The following is an 18802-nucleotide window of genomic DNA, read 5'->3' on the forward strand; positions in this document are numbered from 1 at the left end:
CAAGAGGCGTAATTTCTTCGCGAAACAGGATTCACACTTGAGCAGGCAGCGGGGACGGCAGATATCCCAATTGCTAAAGTTGTTGCTCATCCATTCAAGCTTGGAAAACCTCTTGTCACTGAGGAGGAGGAGGAGGAGGAGGAGATCAATCTAGGCACACAGATGTTCAATTTACATAAATGGTACATGCGCATGTCGAACCATGAAATGGATATGTTTGGAGTTAAGTATCGCGACCATGATTGCTATTGTGGGGAAGACGACTTCTGGGTCTACTTCGAACTTCTACATCACATATATCAGCAACAAGCCCTAGACGTCTCTATCATCACCATTGGGGTTCTGTAAGTATCAAAAATATTTAGATTGTCATCAGCGTAAATAACTCTTTGCACTTCATAATTTGTATTTTATCATTTAGTATGGAAGATGCTGAAAAGAAGAATGGCAGCATCTGGTGGGCTTCATGATGCTGTTGATAATCAACCAGAAAACTCTTAACGAAAACTACAAGGAGACGTGTCAAAACATGTGTGGCAGAACCGCCTAAATTATCCCGGCTCAAGTGCGCATGCCATCACCATAAAAGCAACATTAGCTCAAACGCACTTCAAACGGAATAATTCTGGGTCTGTCGGGTAACGTCCCGATACAACCACCGGTTCTCGGATCGAACAAGCATACCCCGCACGAAGGCGAGTCCAGAGATATTACAACCACAAGTTTTGCAACACAGGCATAAAATGATTACAAATCAGTTCTAAAATATTATTACAAGTACAAACTTTTTTAAAAAAAACAGTTATACAAACCATAAGTGTAAAGACTTAGGGTTTAAACAGCGGAAGATGAAACACGACGACTACAATACGTCGCAAAATGGTACCAAGCTAGCCCAAGCAAGGTATCACTCGTCATGGTCATTGCCGGCCGAAGACGTATCCCACTCTACGGACCAGCCAGGAGGCAAAGAGCAGGGATAGGTCAAACTAGCGACCTGGTCCTCAAGACTCATACCTGAAAAAGGGTTTCAACAGCAAGGCTGAGTATTCTAATACTCAGCAAGACTTAACCGTCAACGGGTATAAGTAGCCCACTATAGCTAGACTATGCAAGGATTGTGAGGCTCTGGTTTTCCTTTTTGCTGAAAAGCAATAAAGAGTAGATCCTTACTTTCAAGTTTTAGCCTTCAAGATTCTAGTAGATTAACCATTCTATGTAAGCAACCACTATCCAAACATGGTAGAAAAACTAAGCAAACATCAAGATTAATAAATAATATTGTTGCTCTTATTACTCTGTGTGGCAAAGGGATCAAGCAGTCTCATTTCATCGTGAGAGGCGGACGATTCTGAATCGAAATTCAACCTTGCAAGGACAACCTAGCACACACGTCTGGAACACCGTCGGGTCATTTCCAAACAACCGTTTGCCTTTCTTTCCGGCTCGTGGATAGGAACACTCTCCCCGACTACAGGGCTCCAAGGTCCACCCGTGCCCGGTCCACCCTTGTCCCTCGAAGTCGTAGTGTTGCACAACATAAAAATAAAACCTATCTCTAAGAGAGAGTGTCAGGTATATCCACTCCCCGGTCCAATCGGCTACTAGGCTTGCCGCGTACCATATTTACGGCATGTGGCTAGTACTTTCAAAAACTTAACCACCGCTACCACACACCGCGACCTTAGCAAGTTCATCAACACAGACGGGGTCTCACATAAGGTTATAATATCGAACACAACCCCGTCCGTCGTCCTTATATTGATAACAGAAAGTAAACAATCAATTCCTATAAAGCTCGCGAGTGACAGTCAATCACTCGACTTTTACCGGTCCTATAAGCTTAGCAATTATTCGAACTCAAGTCTAGTGTTCAGTACATAGGTTCCTAGGATCATGCATCTAAGGTTTCAATTCAACTCCTATGAACTGTAAATGCACAAGTAAAATAATACAGTAAAAGATATTAATTTGAAATATAGGTTATGTCCGGGGCTTGCCTTCTCGGTAGTTGCTAACTATTTCAGCTCTAGGCTCTTCCGAACTTTGGTTCGGGGCTTCAGTTAGTTCAGCAGTGTTTCGCTTGAGCTTCGAGATCACCTCCGACAGATTCCGGGATCAGCTCGTACGTTCCGTCCGATAAGGCAGTCGTGTCTATATGTAATGCAAGAACAACATTATAAACATACATGGGCAATCGTTTATAGAGTAGTTAAATAACAAATTTAACTACACAAGGCATCATGATCAACAGCACAAGCAAGTTATACTAACTTCATAAAATGAGTGGTGGTTGATTCCTATAGCATTTAACTCAAGGTTTGCTAATTAAATAAACAACTCAGATCACAAATAGCAATAAATTTAGCAACAATTACCCTAAACATAAAATGAACAGACTAAGCTACCCTGCAAAAATCATGCCAAGACATGTTGCCAATTAATCACAACAATTCTTTCATTCAAATAACACCTAGATCAAGCTTGAATTATACAGACTAAAATATAGCAAAGTAGAAGCTCAAAATTTAACAGGAGATCTACACAGTGAGGATCTAGCTACTGTGAATTTTTCATGATTTTACCTACACAGAAATAATTCTGAGAAAATAAAGAAAACAGACATCAGACTAGCAAGATTTATTTTTAGCTCCTGATCTAGCCATTAACTGATGCTCAAACTTCATAGACAAGTTAAGATATTCCAGGTGAACATTCAGGAATATTTTCAGGATTTAACAAGAACAGAAACTATTTACCATACTTAAAGTCTACCAAACAAGGATTAAATCAAAGAAATAGCAACTCATGAGAACTGACCACGAAATTTTTATAGCAAAACTAGTGTCACATGTGTAAACTACCATAAAAATTTCAGAGCAAGACAAGCTTTTAATCATCAGATAAGAAAAAGATAAATCATTTAGTATTTATTTACCTAGTGACACAAAATCATTTATACAGCAAAAACTTGCAACAAACACCTAGCTTATTATGATTCTACTGCAAAGAGCTACTTTCAAGGATTCCAAAACATCTGAGTTTACATTTTTCTGAATTTCCTATGATTTTCTATGGAATTTCAAAGTTCACTGCAAAAATTACAAAAGGGGCCCTTGCTGCTACTATTCATATGAGTCACGGGGTTTGCAGAAAGCCCCCTGGAACTTTTGTTCCTTCTAACACGGGGTCCTTGGCCGCAGAGAAGAACAGGGGAAAGGGCGCCGGCCATTACCGGCGGCTAGGCTCGCCGGCGGCGAGGGGATCGGGGTGGGAAAGCAAGAGGGGGACCAGGCGCACCTCTAGGTGGCTTCGGGACGGCTCGGGATGGCCTATGGCGGCGGGTCCGCGGGCTCCGGCGGCCGGTAGTGGTCGGAGATGGTGGAGGCGGCGCTCCGGTGAGCTACAGCGAATGGGCTCGGGCCGAGAAGGATCAGAGCAGCAAGGATAAGGCGCTGGTCAAGCTAATTTGGGTCGAGGCATAGCAGAGAGGTGGCTCCACGGAAGCAGGTGACCGGCGGCGGTCTGCTCCGGCGGGATGGTGCTCGGGTGGCGATTGGGAAAGGAAGATGGGTCGGTGAGCTGCGCGGGCTCACGGTAGAGCTTTCTAGGGGGTCACTGCGGGCGGATGAGAGCTGCAGTGGCGGCTCCGCGGCGGCGTCGAGCTCGCCGGGGTTACGGATGAACGGCGGCGCTGGTTTGGGGAAACTGGGCAGGGAGCGTGCGAGAAAGCGAGGGGAACGCATTGTGGAACTTCCAGGGGTGCTGATGCGCGCGATAGAAAGGAGTGGTGGGCTCTGTCCTGGCCGGGCCACGGCGGCGGCGAGGTGGCAGCCGCGCGAAGCTTCGGCGGGGCGTGGCGAAGGGAGGGGAGGTCCAGCGCGAAGGGAGAGGGCGCCGAGGAGCTGGGGCGCGACGCGTGGACGCCAGCGCGAAGCAAAGGCGAAGTTGGAATTGGCCGGGGGCGACCCAGCGCGGCGGCGGCGAGGTGCTGTCGGCGGTGAGAGAGAGCAGAGGAGCTGGAGGAAGGGGAAAAGGACCCAAACGAAATTTCCAAAAACTCCAGGGACCATTCTGTAAACTAGCGATAACTTTTAAAATAGAGCTCAAATGAAAAAGTGCCCAACATGAAAGTTGTTCAATTTTTCAAGATCTACAACTTTGATGTTGTGCAAAAATTTATTTGATCAAAGATTCAAGAGCTAATTTTTAAAACATAAGAGGGATTTTGAATTCCAGGAATTTTGTCTTTTTCAAAGCAATTTCACTTCAAATTTAGATTTAAAAGCAAAGTTTGCTGCCATGCAATAAATGCACTGAATTTTGCAAAAACACCCTCCACAAAAGTTAAAATTACGCAACCTATTCAACATAACTAAAGAAAGGACCTTGCATAAAATCATAATTACACATATAACCTTTATATTTACAAAAGATCCTTTTTCAAGCAATTCAAGCACATGATGCATAATTTGATTCTAATTACCCTAAATTGGCTATTTAAAACCCTGGGCCGTTACAACATGTACCATTCTCTGATGCGCCAATATTACAAATCTCATATGATGATACCCTACAACTACGGGTAAGTCTTGGTCGACTCATACATCTTTTATATTCCTAAATAAATGCTAAGTCTAATATGGATGTATGTATGGTTGTGTATCCATATCTGCAGTTATCATTGGGTTTTGCTCGTAATTTACATGAGGTGCCCACAGGCTGCAATCCAACACTTCATAGACCCATTGAACAGGTAAGTACAATGTGCACAATCGAATCCTTTTCATTTTTACATCAATTATTCAACATCAAAGTTAATTTCTTGGACAGGGTGTGGAAACAATTTGTAAAGAAGAACAAATGAGTCGGTCAAGGGAAGTCACAATTGGAAGTTAGAATGGATTTTTCGGTATGTTGGGTCACAACCATTTCTCTAAGTAATATCAATTGTTCTGCATAGGCGTACACAAATAAAGAATAACTAATTTATTTTGTTTACAGTGTGCGAGACAACAAGAAGGAACTGATTGGTGTGGGTACTATGTATGCGACTGCATACATGGTCTAGTAAAATGCGGGAACGATATTACGGAGGATTGCAGAGTATGTCCATACTGTTCTCAACTACGTTCGACTAATTATACTAACGTGGTGAATTAATATATCAATCTTTTCAAAATTGATAGATGTCGCAAGTCTACAATGCTGCTTTCGATGTTGACCGGATTAACGCCGTGTGCGAGCAGCTCGCAGGATTCATTGGGAAATAGATCCTAGATCCTAGAGGCGAGTTCTATAACGACGGTCACGTCAATAGAGTGTCCGCTTCAAAGTCTTGAGGGACTAGTACATGCGGTATAAACATGAATTGTGTATTTGTAAATATTTCTAAACATGATGTCGTATTGTTTGTATATTTGTATATATATTGTAATTGCTAACTAACTTAATTAAATGCTTGCCTTTGACTTTTAGTTAATTTCGAATATTCTTTGAACTCTAACACGACCAATGGGCGTATAGTACTGTATAGCTCGATCGGATATGCATAGCATTTCTCAAAGAATAAACAAAACAAATAAAAATGGAATTTGGGATAAATGAGGAAAACTCTTTGGTACCAGTTAGAAATACCAACCAGTACCAAAGAGGCTGCTCGCTTGCGTCAGCGTGGCAGCCTCAAAGACACTGATTGATGTTTCCAACCGGTACCAATGGCGGTCAAGTCACGAGTTAGATTGTCCAGTATCCTAGACCCAAGCCAATGATTTCGGTTTACGAGAATTCAACCGGTTTTGAAGGCTCATTTTTCCAGTAGTGAATCGTGGAAATCTCACAACGTGGGAGAAGATCGAGGTCGAAGGGGAGACAGACGAGAACCGCCGCCCGATGGCCCTGGCCTTCCCAGGGCCTGCGGCACGCGCTCCGGGAGCGGCAGTAGATGCGGTACGAGCTGCGTCCTCCTCTACGACGTGTACGGCCGGTACCTCGGTGCCCCCGACCCCAGCATGTCGCTCGGGGGCCGAGCGTTGAGCGAGAGGTCAAGGCCTTCATGTGGCGGGCCATCGAGACGGGCTCCGGTGCCAGCGTATGAGCGTAGTCCTTCTGCACGATGCCCACAGGCAGTGGCGGATATAGGATTGAAATTTAGGGTATGCCATATTAAAATTTTAACATACAATTCGGTATTCGGTACAATCTAAAAAATTTGATGCACAATAAAAAATTCCACGAGCAATTCGGTATACAAGTAATTAGGTTCAATACTTGCATAGATTACAATATAAATAGTAGAAGCAAATTAAAGATGTGTTTGGTTGAGCTATGACTTTTGGAAAAGATGTTGTGAGCTGTGGGCCATAAAAAAACAGTTGTGAAAAAAACAGAAGCCCATCTAGTTCGGTAGCTGTAATTGTTTATCAGAAAACTGTTAAGGGGACCCATATATCATCCACAATCATCTCGATGTGGCCCTCTCAAGGGAGGGGAGCGGCGTGGGAGGGCGCGGAGCCTCAACAACGATGAGGGTAGAGACGCGCACTCATCAGAGCAGGGCCACGCACCCACCGGACAAGGCTTGTGGTGCGCTGGCGGGAGAGGAGGTGAGGGGCGCCGAGGAAGCGGTCGCGAGAGGGAGGAGAGAGCGACGTAAAAAAACACAAACTGGTATCTACATAATCAATGGCAAATGGGTAATTTGTATGCCCAAAAGTCAGTAAAAGTAGGAGAAAGTGCTTTTGGATCTATACAAATGAAAAGTTGACTTTGAAAAAAATGTTGCCACCGGTAGAAACAAGAGTAATTTTAGAAGATTGTAAACCATATCATAAATCTTATGCCTCCCAATTTGAACTAGGACTGAGAGGTCATCAAGATTGGTAAGACCTTTAAAGCTGTCCTCATGTCTAGTGTCATCAATATGATTGTCAAGTTGCAATTCAATTTTATTAATCTCAATTAAAAAAGTCATTAGAAAGAGAAGAGGTGGCTTAGGGTATGCCACGGCATACCCTGGCCACCCACTGGGTCCGCCAGTGCCCACAGGCGCTTCCTCCCTGCAAACTGGAGGCGCCTCCCCTGCCGCGCCGGTGTCGCCGTCGGCAACGGCCCAAAGATGAAGTGTGCGGTCGAGGTCATCCCCCACCCCCAAAGCATGGCCAGCCGGAGTTACCATCGCCAGCGATGTGAGCACGATGCCGCTAGAGGTGCTCCTCTCCCATCCCATTCCGACAGTCTGCTCTTCCCCAATCCCCACACGCGAATGGTAGCAGCTAGCAACTCATGTGCCAATAGTCTTCACGGCCTCACTGGCACTCCATCGTTGCAGGCAAGGTGTTCGACAAAATACATATTTGCCTAAGCAATATGCAGTGGGGCACCTAAAATAATACACTCAAACATTGTGAAGTTCTGTAAGGTGCTTGGCATCAGTTGTGTAGTGTTGCTAACTACAGAGGTTTAGGTGATAAAATTGTTGTTTGTACACGAGGCAGGATGATTAGTCATTTGCACTAGCAACAGGAAAACTACAGAGTACCTTACTACCTTAGAGAGTGACATTCTTGATGTTGAACGAAACCGACATGATGTTTTATTGTTTCTTAATTTAGTTAGTAAATGATCTGCATTATCAATATAGAAGTATTTTTTACTATGTTATTATATACTATAACACGTGCGGCGTTTTACTAGATAACTGAAAAAGATGCTGGCGAAGGTTCTTCTTTTTAGCTGAAGCATGCATGTGTGAGCAACTCGGTAACTCACCGAACAAATTACCAACAAACCATACGAACAGTTGGTGGCACCGACCAATCAATGCAGCAGCTTTATTTGCAGCCACGTCGCACGCGCATGACGCATCCGACAAACCACACGGAACAGTTGATCCATTCACTGGACTGGAGCAAACAAAAACAGTTGATGCGCGCATGGCAGCCACACGTCTCACCCACAGGGTTTAACTTTTCGGCGGTAAACCGGCGAAAAACCGGTGAATTTACCGTTTTCGGTAGGTACCGGAAAGTGGTATACCGGTGTTTTTCGGTATTTTTCGTTTCGAATTTTAAAATTTTAAAAAAATTTATAAATAACCGTCAAAAAATCGGCAAAAATTATGATAAAAAACTAGGGATTTTTATTAGCTTATAGCACTTGAAATCATTCAAATCTAAGTTGATTTGGTAGGTCAAAATGATGAATTTTCTATGAGGAGTGAAAATTTGGTAGGTCAAAATGATGAATTTGCTATGAGGAGTCAAAATCTAAGTTGATTTGGTAGGTCAAAATTTGCTTAAGTCTCACCATCTATGAGGAGTGAAGAACGCAGGTACTTAAGCAACCGAAAAGTTTTTATATCTATATTTCATTTTTTCTAGTTATTCCATTCATTTCATACAAAATCTTCATATGCAGAGACTATGCATTTGCTACATGGATTATGGATGGACAATACTTTCGATTACTGTGGAAGCAATGTGTTGTATTAATTGGACTACGGACTTAATTGTAATAATTTTAATAGACTTTGTACTTTGGACTAAGTACGTGTGCACTTTGGACATGAATTATGTGTTTCATTTTCGTATTTCTCATTGTGTGCTGGAGTTTCTTATATGTTGTGTATTATAATCTATAAATATAGACATAATTAGGGCAAACTCCCCAAAATTTTCAATTTCTTTTCACAAATACATAATTCCCCCATCATTTTCCAACTGTTTCCATCATTTTTCGGTGAAAAGCACCGAAAAAACCGGCGAGATGCACCGAAAAAACCGGCCGGTATACCGAAATTTCGGAATTTTGAATTTGAAAACTCTTTCCGATCGAAATTACCGAAAAACCGCGAAATTTCGGCCGGTATACCGTTTCCGGTGGTCACCGAATTTTTTTTCAAAAACGAAAACGTAAACCCTGCTCACCCACCCGCAGCAGCATCCGCGGATCGGAGCCGATCGATGATGGATCCGAGGACCCGCACCCCTACTACTACTCGATGCCGTAGTGCTTCTTGAGCATGGTGATGAACTCGTCCACCTTCTCCGGCGAGTGGAGGCTCCCGGAGACGCTCTCCCTCTCTGCGCACCGCCTCCCCCACGCCGCCAGCCTCGGCGCGGCCTCCTCCACGCGGAACTCCCCGTACCTCTCGTAGCTGGGCAGCCACGGCACGAAGGGCACGAGCGCGACGTCCACGAACCCGAACTCCTCGCCGCCGAAGAACGGCTTGTCCCCGAGCTCGCCGTCGAGGTTGGTGAGCACCTGCAGGAGCTCGGCGCGCGCTTGCGCCCGCGCCTCACCCCCGAGCTTCCACAGCCGCGTGCCGAGCTCGTAGATCTTGTCGGAGTAGGCGGCCCAGAAGCGGGCCTGCGCGCGCGCGTAGGGGTCGGCGGGGAGGAGGAGCTTGCCGGAGGAGCCTTGATCCGGGAAGGCCTCGTCGAGGTAGTTGAGGATGACGAGGGACTCGCAGACGGGGCGGCCGTCGTGGAGGAGGACGGGGATCTTTTTGTGGATGGGGTTGGAGCGGAGGAGGAGGTCGCTCTTGGCGCCGAGGAGTTCCTGCTCGGAGTAGTCGTAGGGGATGCCCTTCTCCGCCAGCGCGATGCGGCAGCGCTGCCCGAACGGGCTCACCCAGAAGTCCAGCAGCACCAGGCCCTCGTTCTTCTCCTCCGCCATTGCTGCCAGCGGCTGGATCGGCTAGCAAATAGCAATAGCTGCTCTCTTTCTTTTTCTTGGATTGGATGCTGTGGAGAGTGCGAGGACGCAGGGTCTTCTTTATAGGGGAGGAGAGCTAGGTAGATTGATGGCACTTTATTTGTGACGGAGGGGTCGATGCGCATTGCATTGGCCGTGTTTGGTTAGATGAAAAATTTTTCGCGCACGTTTTTCGAGAAGAGAATCTCGTACGCATGGAGTACTAAATGAAGTCTACTTGCAAAACCTTTTTAGGGACGGGTGTAATTTTTCGAGACGAATCTAATTGTTGTAATTAATTGATGATTTGCTACAGTGATGCTACAGTAACTATCCTCTAATCGCGCGGTCAAAGGCCTCATTAGATTCATCTCGAGATTTACACGGGGGTTGTGGAGGTGGTTTTGTAATTAGACTTCGTTTGATAGTTTAAATTTTTGGTCAAAAGTGCTACAGTAAAAACGTGAAAAAGAACCAAACACGGCATTATTGAGGGCAGCCGCAAAGGGCCGATAGTGCTCACGTCGGAGAGAGAATAGAGAGAGAGAAAATTGTCGCTACATGTGGCTAGAGTCGGCAGCACGCCGCCCCACGGTCCCTTTTCTTGCCCCGAGCCAGCTTCCGTGAGGAAGAGAGATGAGGCTGAAAATATTAAATAATTTCTGACTAATATGTTTTACATTAATTTATTATTTCTGACTAATATGTTGTCTATAATATTTACTATATTCTATATGAACACTGCTGCTATAGAAAGCAAACTTACTATAATTATTGCGGGTGAGAGCTCAAAAACTCGATCTGCCAGGGGCTAGGCGTCCCGAGCATTCTTATAAGAAGGAGGTCTTCTAATGCAGACCGAGAAATCCTCCGAACCCTGGTTCTTTCTGACTTTGAGTCTGGTACCATTTTTTGAAACTGTTACCCGGACCGGGACCGTTACCCACTGAATCGGGAAACCGTGACGCCAGGCCGGGCCAGACTGACTACACAACTCAAGCTATCAGAAGCACAGCGAGGAAGATTTTTTCCCATAGGTGAAAAAATTCGCGCCGGTGGGAGTTCGAATCCCCATCTATGGAATGCCGCCGGTTACTTCGCACCACTCGGACTAACAACCTTAAGCATTGCGGGTGAGAGCTAGATCAGCGGCCTCGTCGGGTACCGACATCGACGTGTCCGTGAGCGATCGAGCGAGGAGGCAAGCGCCGTGCCACGTGGTAGAAGGTGGGTGGCGAGCGAGCTGACATGGCGTCCATGCCCCGCGCGAAGGGACGCGACGACGCCGAGCAACGAGGACGGAGCAGCTCATCTGTCGGAGCAAGAACTAGTATAGTACTAGCTGCTAGCAGCCTAGCACATGATAGTTGTCCATCTTGTTCCGACCAATAATAACCAGTACCGATAGAGAATTTTGACTATTAATAACTGGGCTTCTGAAGCGCCGGTGTGTAATGGGATTCTTGGGTGGGTCGATAATATGAAGAAGGATAGAGGTAGACCTAAACTGATGTGGGATGAGTCGGTTAAAAAAGACCTTAAGAATTGGAATATCTCTAAAGAGATAGTTTTGGATAGGAGCGCTTGAAGACTAGCTATCAATGTGTCTGAACTTTAAACTTATTTCTTTCGGGTTTCATCTCTAGTCTACCCAACTTGCTTGGGAAAAAGACTATGTTGTTGTAAATTAAAATAGTTTACAAAACTAATTTTTCTATAAAATTTTTTTAAATAAACTTCGTTTAGACCTTCATACGTAAAAGATTCTTCGAGTACTGAATGTAGCACAAAACAACCAAACAGGACTTAGGAAAAGCATCTTTTTTTGGCCTGCTAGTCTTAGGCCAAATTCAGTGGAAGTGTCATAAGAGTGTCATGAATATTAAATTTGATAATATACTAATAGTATGAAAAGAAAGAAGAGATAAATATTATAAAACGTGAGAGGAATGTCATCACTGTAATACTTCACTGAGATAGTTTTTAAGATTCTAGTTTCCATAACTATGTCGATGATACTCTCGACCTTATAAAACATCTACCGCGTGTGTATGTATCCGCCCTGCGAATCAGAATAACCAACAATCGAATGCCATGCCCATGGCCATGAGCACCTCACCTGTACGTTAGTATACTGATGTTATTATATGTTATAGTTATAGTATAGTTACTGCTGATGATGACGTACTTTTGCGATCCACGACCACGCACGCACGGCCAATAATGCCGGCCAGCCGGGCAGCACAAACCTGCATTATGTGGTGACGCTGTAGACCAGTGCAAGTTATTATGGGCCCGTTTGATAGAGCTCCAGCTCTTTAAAAAATAGCTCCAGTTCCGACTCTGAAGTGGCTTCTCAAGTGGAGCTGAAGTCGTTTTGAAAAACATTTGACAAAACAGCCATCAGTTGGGGGTGAAATTGTAAAATGTCTAAATTGTTCTTTCTTATTTTTTTCTTTTTCTTTTTTCTCTTTGATTTCTTTTATTTTTTCGTCTTTTTTTCTTTTCCTCTCTTTTTTCTTTTTTTCCCTCCTCCTTATCCATTCGGCTCCCTCCCCCGGCGCCCGCCTTGCTCTCGTCGCCGGTGGCCCCCGTCCCCCGCCTCGAGCTCCCACCGCCGACGGCCCCCTCCCCGGCCTCGATCTCCCGCCGGCGGCGGCCCCCTCCTTCGCCTCGAGCTCCCGCTGCCGCCCCCCCCCTCCACGGCCTCGAGCTCCCCTTCGACGGCCTGCCCACCTCCCTGTCGCGCCGCCGCCTCAGTCTCGATCTCGATCTCCGGCGGCCTGCACCACCTGCTCCGCCTCGGTTTCCTGCCAGTGGCCGCCGGCCCGCCGGCCCCTCCTCCGCCTCGGGCTCGCGCCACAGCCGTCTGCTCGCGCCATCTAGGGGTAAAAAAAAAGGTAACTGAGAGGAGGCTACACGCGGAGCCGGACGGAGCCACGTTTTCGTGGCTCCGCCTCGTGCGTGGAAGCCGCTAAGGGCTCCAGCTGCGGCTCCTAGCTTGGAGGTGCTCCATTTTGCCTCTTTTGGTAGGGCTCCGGCCGGAGCCGGTGTTGAAGCCCGTTTTGGAGCCCTGCTCCAGCCGGAGCCGGTGTTGGAGCCTGTTTTGGAGCTCTGCCAAAAAGCCCTATATTAATAGCATATGCCTCGATCATATTATGCACTAAGATGTGTGCTATATTTGTTTTATCTGAGTGTATTTGTTTGTATTTTTTCTTCTAACGTATTTGGGACAGCGTTGCTGTGTTTGTCAGGTGATGGAACATAAAGTTCTGCGGAATCGAGAAAAAACAAAGGTGGGATAGACAGAAAGCCTACCGCGCGCCCCCACTTCTTGCTTTTCTTACCGTTATCTCTCCACCACTCATTTTTTACCGTTTCTTCACACATATAGATGCACAATCGTACACCGCAGCGGCATAAGCTTGTATCGATACGTGGTAAGAATACATGCTAGTACCTTGCTAATAAATATTTACTTGTAGTAACATATTTACACTATTTTTCCAACTTGCTCTAGCCAACAATAATATTCTGTTGGTAGTGGAATAAACATGTTCCAGTACATAAATATTTACTTGTAGTGTTATATTTATACTATTTTTCTAACTTTAATTTATATTGTTGTATATCAATGTTTACTATCCGCTGATGTTATCCTTTTAGAGCATGTGTGCAGCTATTTATGTACCATGATGTAGATGCTACGTATTAACCAATTCACACATCATTCCATGCACAAAATTAACTGAAAATAGCATCATACAAGGATGTATAAAGATCCAACGAAATTGCAAGATAAAAAAATTAACGTGCTATAATGCTCTCTGTACTTTGTTATCATCACCAACTGATCATAGCAACGGAAAAAGAATGATATACAATTAATCTCATCTGTCTCCTCCCTTTAATTGGAGGTATAGCTGCCAGAAAAGAAAACAAATAGGGATTGTCAAAGAGAAGAAAGCGGCAGCACACAGATCGGATGCAAGAACCACAAAGTACACTAGAAAAATCTTTTGCTCTCTCATCTCATCCTGCGCGCTCATGCGTGTACATGTGCGGGTGTGCCGATCGACCAAGCATGCCAATGCCATTGAATCCCATCTAGCAAGCACGTACCTACGCCTCGTCTTGGATGCCCATGCCGTGGTGCTCCTGGTACGACGCCCTGAGCTGGCGGAGGATGGCCAGCGTGTCGTCCTCGCCCGGCTCCGCGACGTGCACCTTCTGGAACCGCCGCTCCGGCGCCTTGTCGGACGCGAAGCATTGAGCCGGCACCTCGCCAGAGCCGGCTTAAGCATGTCGGCCCCGTCCGTCTTCTTGCCCTCGGTGCGCCCGGCATCGACGAACAGCACCACCGTCCCCATTCCCGGGCTCGGCCACCTCCGCCTCCCGGAGCACGCCCGTCACGCGCTCCTCCAGCATGCCTATGTACTTGGTGCCGGCGAGCATCGACGGGATGTCCAGCTCCACGAGGCACAACAGCACGTGGCGAGCAGCGCGAGGAGGCCGACCTCGCCGTGACGCGTGGGAGGCTCCCATGCGAGCTTGCAGCAGGGGTCGCACGCGCGGCACAGACGCAGGTGCTGGCACGGATTAGCACGCACGCGTCACGGCCGCCGCAGGACCTGCAGGGCGGCGCCGGGTCCTGGGACGCCGCGCCGGCGGCGGCCGGGGATGTCTCGAAGCAGCAGGACCGCGCCTCCTCCGTGTCGCCGTCGGCGGCACCGGCCCCAATGAGGGCGCCGCAGCGGGCTGCTGGAGGAGCTGGTCCAGCGTGACGCGGAGCCCCACGGCGACGATCTCGTGTCGCGGGTCGCGCCCAACCACGCCTGGCCCTCCAGCTCGGCGTTCCGGCAGCGGGCGTGGTCCAGCTCGGCCTCCGCCGCGGCGCGCTCCACGGGGGCGACCACCGCGCGCGTGCCGGCGCCGCCGTGCCTGCTGGAGCCCCACGCACATCCTCTCAATCTGCGGCGCAACCACAGGAGCGAACAATCAGACGCAATGTCCACTACGAATCAGAGGCCGACCGCCTGATTGATGGCGAGGAGGGCATGGGACGATCTGGACGGAACAGACCGTACCTCGAGTCTCACGAGCGCATCGATCTCTACGCCCTGGTGGTAGAGCTGCGAAAGGACGCCATTGGCCGCCGCCTGCCGTTGGTGGACGCCTTGCCGCACCCAATGGCCCAGCCGGAAGAGGAAGCTGCCGGCCGGAGGCGCCGTGTGGGAGGCGGAGGACGGGAAACGGAGGCGGTCGCGCCCCCTGCCGCGCGCTTCCCCGCGGGCCGACGGCCGCGCCCCGCCCCCTCGCGCGGCCCCGCAGCCGCACCCGGCGACCAGGCGCGTCTCCGCAGGCCGAGGTCGCGCGTCGCCGCCGCGCGCAGCACCATGGGCAGGGGGTGGAGAGGCGGGGACCGACGCGAGTCGACGTAGATTTGGTCCACGGCGAGGCGGCAGAGATTTGGTCCGCGGCGAGGCGGCGGGTGAGCACCGCGCGGTGGAGGCGTGGGGTCGGATCGGCCGCGTCAGCCGCGGCACCTTCTCGCCGCCTCAGCAGGGAGGGGCGGCCGTTAGTGCTGCTCCCTCCACGGCAAGGCTGCCGTGCAGCCCGCTGCGCCGTGCTGCCGCGGCGCCTCCAGATCTGGTGTTAGGCTGCCCGGATCTGCCCATCTATGCCTGGGTCTGGTCCCGAAAATAGCGGATCTGGCCCGGAGGCAAGCGCCGCCGCCGCCGCCGCCGCCACCATCACCGGGAGCGACATGGAGGAAAGGAGAGAGACGGGTGCTGCAGTGGCTATTTCAAATAATTTTGAATTTCTGTGAGAGACGGGCCGTGTGCGCTATTTATTAGCCTACCCAATGTATGTATCACGAATTAAATTATTAATCGAGGACACAACGGAGCATCTCCATCTGGACCGGCATCCCATTAGATGCATGTCACATCGTATGGAATACGTATCTGCACCCTTCACTGTTGACGGCTTGAGTACATGACAGGCGGCCAGATTAGTTACTGACAATAGCACAAATCTCGGAGCACATATCAATGGTACAGATACCGTCTACCAGGATACCCTAGTACATGGATCGATTAGGAGGAGCAGTCGCTCCGTCCTTATTCGTTTTAGTTTTCTATACATTACTTTTGCTACGTATAGACAATATATATATATATGCATAGTAAAAAATATATATCTAAAAAAACTAAAATAAAACGAATTATAATCAAGGACAGAGGTAGTACTGGCTAGCTAGATCTATCTAGAAAAGTCAAAATGAAACAAATCTTAATCCCCATAATCTGCCAGGCGCTAGGGCGTAAGACATTAAGACATACTCGTGCTCTATCTAGAAGACATGCCTTGTGCCATATTTTCTCCGTTCCATAAAGAGTGTAATTCTGCATTAAAAAAATCCACGAAGAGTGTGTCGTGGTGCTGCAAACCACAGCCGGGTGGCGGAAGGCACCCGCCCTAGCCCAGAGGGTGTGTACTCGGGGGTTAGCTAGTCTTAGATCAATCTTCCTCAAGAACTCAATGAACACAGCAAGATTTAGAGTGGTTCGGGCCGCCGGAGCGTAATACCCTACGTCCACTGTGTGTTGTATTGCCTTCCCACGAGAGTGAGAAGGTGTGAGAGCTTCAGCCTGTCTGGATTGTGGAGATTGTCCTGTGCACAGCGGGCACCTCCCTTTTATATCTCAAGGGGGTGCGTACACGGCTGTTGGATCCCCGACAGGTGGGTCCAACGATGCAATATAAAATAACGGGGTGTTCATACATTATGGCGTTGCAGGCAAAGGAGATCTCTCTCTTGGATTCCCTCGCCTGCTCCCGGAGCCCTCCGTCCATCATGTCTTGGCGCTGTCTTGTCGAGACGGAGCCCGACGCAGCTAGTAGCATCGCCTGTCACGTAGCTGAGCGGCTGTGTAGGGAGCGGCGTAGGTGGCATGATGGAAAAGTGCCGGGCCGTCGTATCCATTTAACGCGGCAGACGGGCTCTGCGCGGGCGCGGCTCAGGCGGCTGCACTGTGCTCCTTGGTAATACGCGGCGCGCGGCGGGGCCTGACAAAAGGCTGTCTTGTGTACCGCGGCGGCAGAGCACGCCTTGTCCATCGCATTAAATGCGGTAGGTGGGCGAGTCTTCCTGCGGAAGACTCGCGCACAATCCCACGTCTCCGGGACACGTGGCGGCTCCGGACCCCTACACGGTGAGGGGAGTCCGGACGGGCGCAGGAGGTCCCGGACCCCTCTGGGGGTCCGAGGCCTCGGCGGTCAGCTCGGAGCTTCCCTTTTGTGTAGACACGTGGCGTCACCGGACCCATCCTCAGGCGGGGAACGGTCCGGGGCCGTTGGCCTGGTGAGGGAAAAACCTGGCCTGTGGGGCCTGGCTACTCCATCTTTCCCGCGCAGCTACGGGTAACTACGCGGGTCCTGCCTTGCTGCAGTAAGAGTGGGTATCCCTGTTACAGGGTACCGACAGTGGCCCCCGGGCCCACCTTGGGAGAGGTACGAACCCACAGGTGGGGCCACTTCTGCGATTTGGCTCTGTATAGCTTGAAGCTCCTTTCCGCAGGGGTCTTGACCGGCTTTGACCACCCATTGGGTTGGTTGCTGCTTCATCACGTCGCAACGGATTACTGACTATGGGCCCCACGATCAGTGGTTCACCTAGTCACACGCGCGACGTTCGGCATTGCTGCGGCCGGAGTAAACGGATCATTTACCACCGGCGCAGCTCCCGAAAAGCTCGGCCACGCCTGCGATTAATGCGCGCACGTCAGCTCGGCTTTCGCCTTGCTTCACGCGCGCGGGCGACGGTTCGGATCCCGCCTTCTCGCACCCTCGTTGATTACCCACCCTCCCTGACATGTGGGCCTGGGCCCCCACGTCATGGACTGGGCGGCTAACTCCGGGTGCGGGCGTCGCTTGAGTTCCGGCGACGGTTCCGGGGCGCGCCGGTTGAGTCAGGCTTTATAACGGGGCATACCGCATTCCACGGTTGCTTTCCCGCATTCGCCTTCTTCCTCCAGCCTTTGCGCCCCTTTGCCTCCGAGCTTTCCTCGCCCTTCTCTCCCCCTTACACAGGCTCCTTCCTCACCCACCAAGAGATGGCATCCCTTGTTCATCCCCGTCGCTTCCAGATCGAGGGAGAGCTGAACACAGTGCGCCGCCTGCTTGGGTGGAGTGCTCAGGAGACCGGCTGGGGGGTGCGAGCAGGCTCGGTTCCCCTCGGCAACCTCCGCGCCGGGGAGTTCGTGCTATTCACCTCGCATGTCTCCGCCGGCGTGGGACTGCCGATTTCTTCATTCTTGCTGCTGCTGCTGGAAGACTTCGGCCTCCACCTTCAGCATCTGACGCCGCACTCCCTCCTCCTGACGTCCATCTTCGTGCACCTATGCGAGATGTTCGTAGGAGTTCGGCCCTGCGTCATCCTCTTCCGCTACTTCTTCATTCTGGTGAGGTCCGGAAGGAGCAGGGACGAAGTGGGAGGGTACTACTTCCAGATAAGGAGCGACCTGCCGACTCCTTACATTCCCGGCCTTGCTGGCGGAAGGTGGGAGGAGTGGCGCAGGGATTGGGTGATCGCCACCACCGAAGCCAACGAGCGCCTTGCCCTGCCGATCGCGGGGCCCGCCTCCGACAAAGCATCCTGGAGGGCCAAGCCGTCGCTGCAGCCGGAGTTCGACTCCGTGCTGGACAAGATCAGGTCGCTGGCGGAGAGCGGCCTCACCTCATGGCACGTGCTCGGCGACTTCGTGAAGCGGCGGATCGCCCCCCTGAAGCAGCGGCCACGACCGGCGTGGAGCTTCACCGGCCTCAACGATTGCAGCAGGACCCACCGCGGGGAGGGAAGCGACCTGACCCAGGAGGCCTTGGAGGTCCTGGTGCGGAACGTGACGGGAGACACCTTCATCCCGGAAAACCTGATCCTCCCGCAGGGCATAGTCCCCCTCTGCGAGGACTCCGCGAGGGTGGCGGTGCTGGCAACCCTGCCGACTCTGGACGACGGGGGACTGGCCCCACGCCAGACCGGAGGCGACGCGAACCGCGGGCTCCGGATCCCTGGCACGTCCGGGGATCAGGCTACGCTGGG

At 49.9% G+C, this 18802-nt stretch overlaps 1 protein-coding gene and 1 pseudogene across 1 annotated transcript; both read right to left on the reverse strand.

Annotated features, from left to right (window-relative positions):
- Positions 1 to 7805: 7805 nt before the first annotated feature.
- Positions 7806 to 9802, reverse strand: LOC120703696 (probable glutathione S-transferase GSTU1). Its single transcript, XM_039987849.1, has 2 exons — positions 8928 to 9802; positions 7806 to 7954 (listed from the first exon to the last, which is right to left on the reverse strand). The coding sequence occupies exon 1, from the start codon at positions 9676 to 9678 to the stop codon at positions 8995 to 8997; it is 684 nt and encodes a 227-aa protein (XP_039843783.1). The 5' UTR covers positions 9679 to 9802; the 3' UTR covers positions 7806 to 7954; positions 8928 to 8994.
- Positions 9803 to 13487: 3685 nt separating this feature from the next.
- On the reverse strand, positions 13488 to 15465 carry LOC120702149 (annotated as a pseudogene).
- Between the last annotated feature and the right edge of the window lie 3337 nt (positions 15466 to 18802).

The sequence above is a fragment of the Panicum virgatum genome, chromosome 4K, assembly GCF_016808335.1.
Source record: "Panicum virgatum strain AP13 chromosome 4K, P.virgatum_v5, whole genome shotgun sequence".
Classification (NCBI taxonomy): domain Eukaryota; kingdom Viridiplantae; phylum Streptophyta; class Magnoliopsida; order Poales; family Poaceae; genus Panicum; species Panicum virgatum.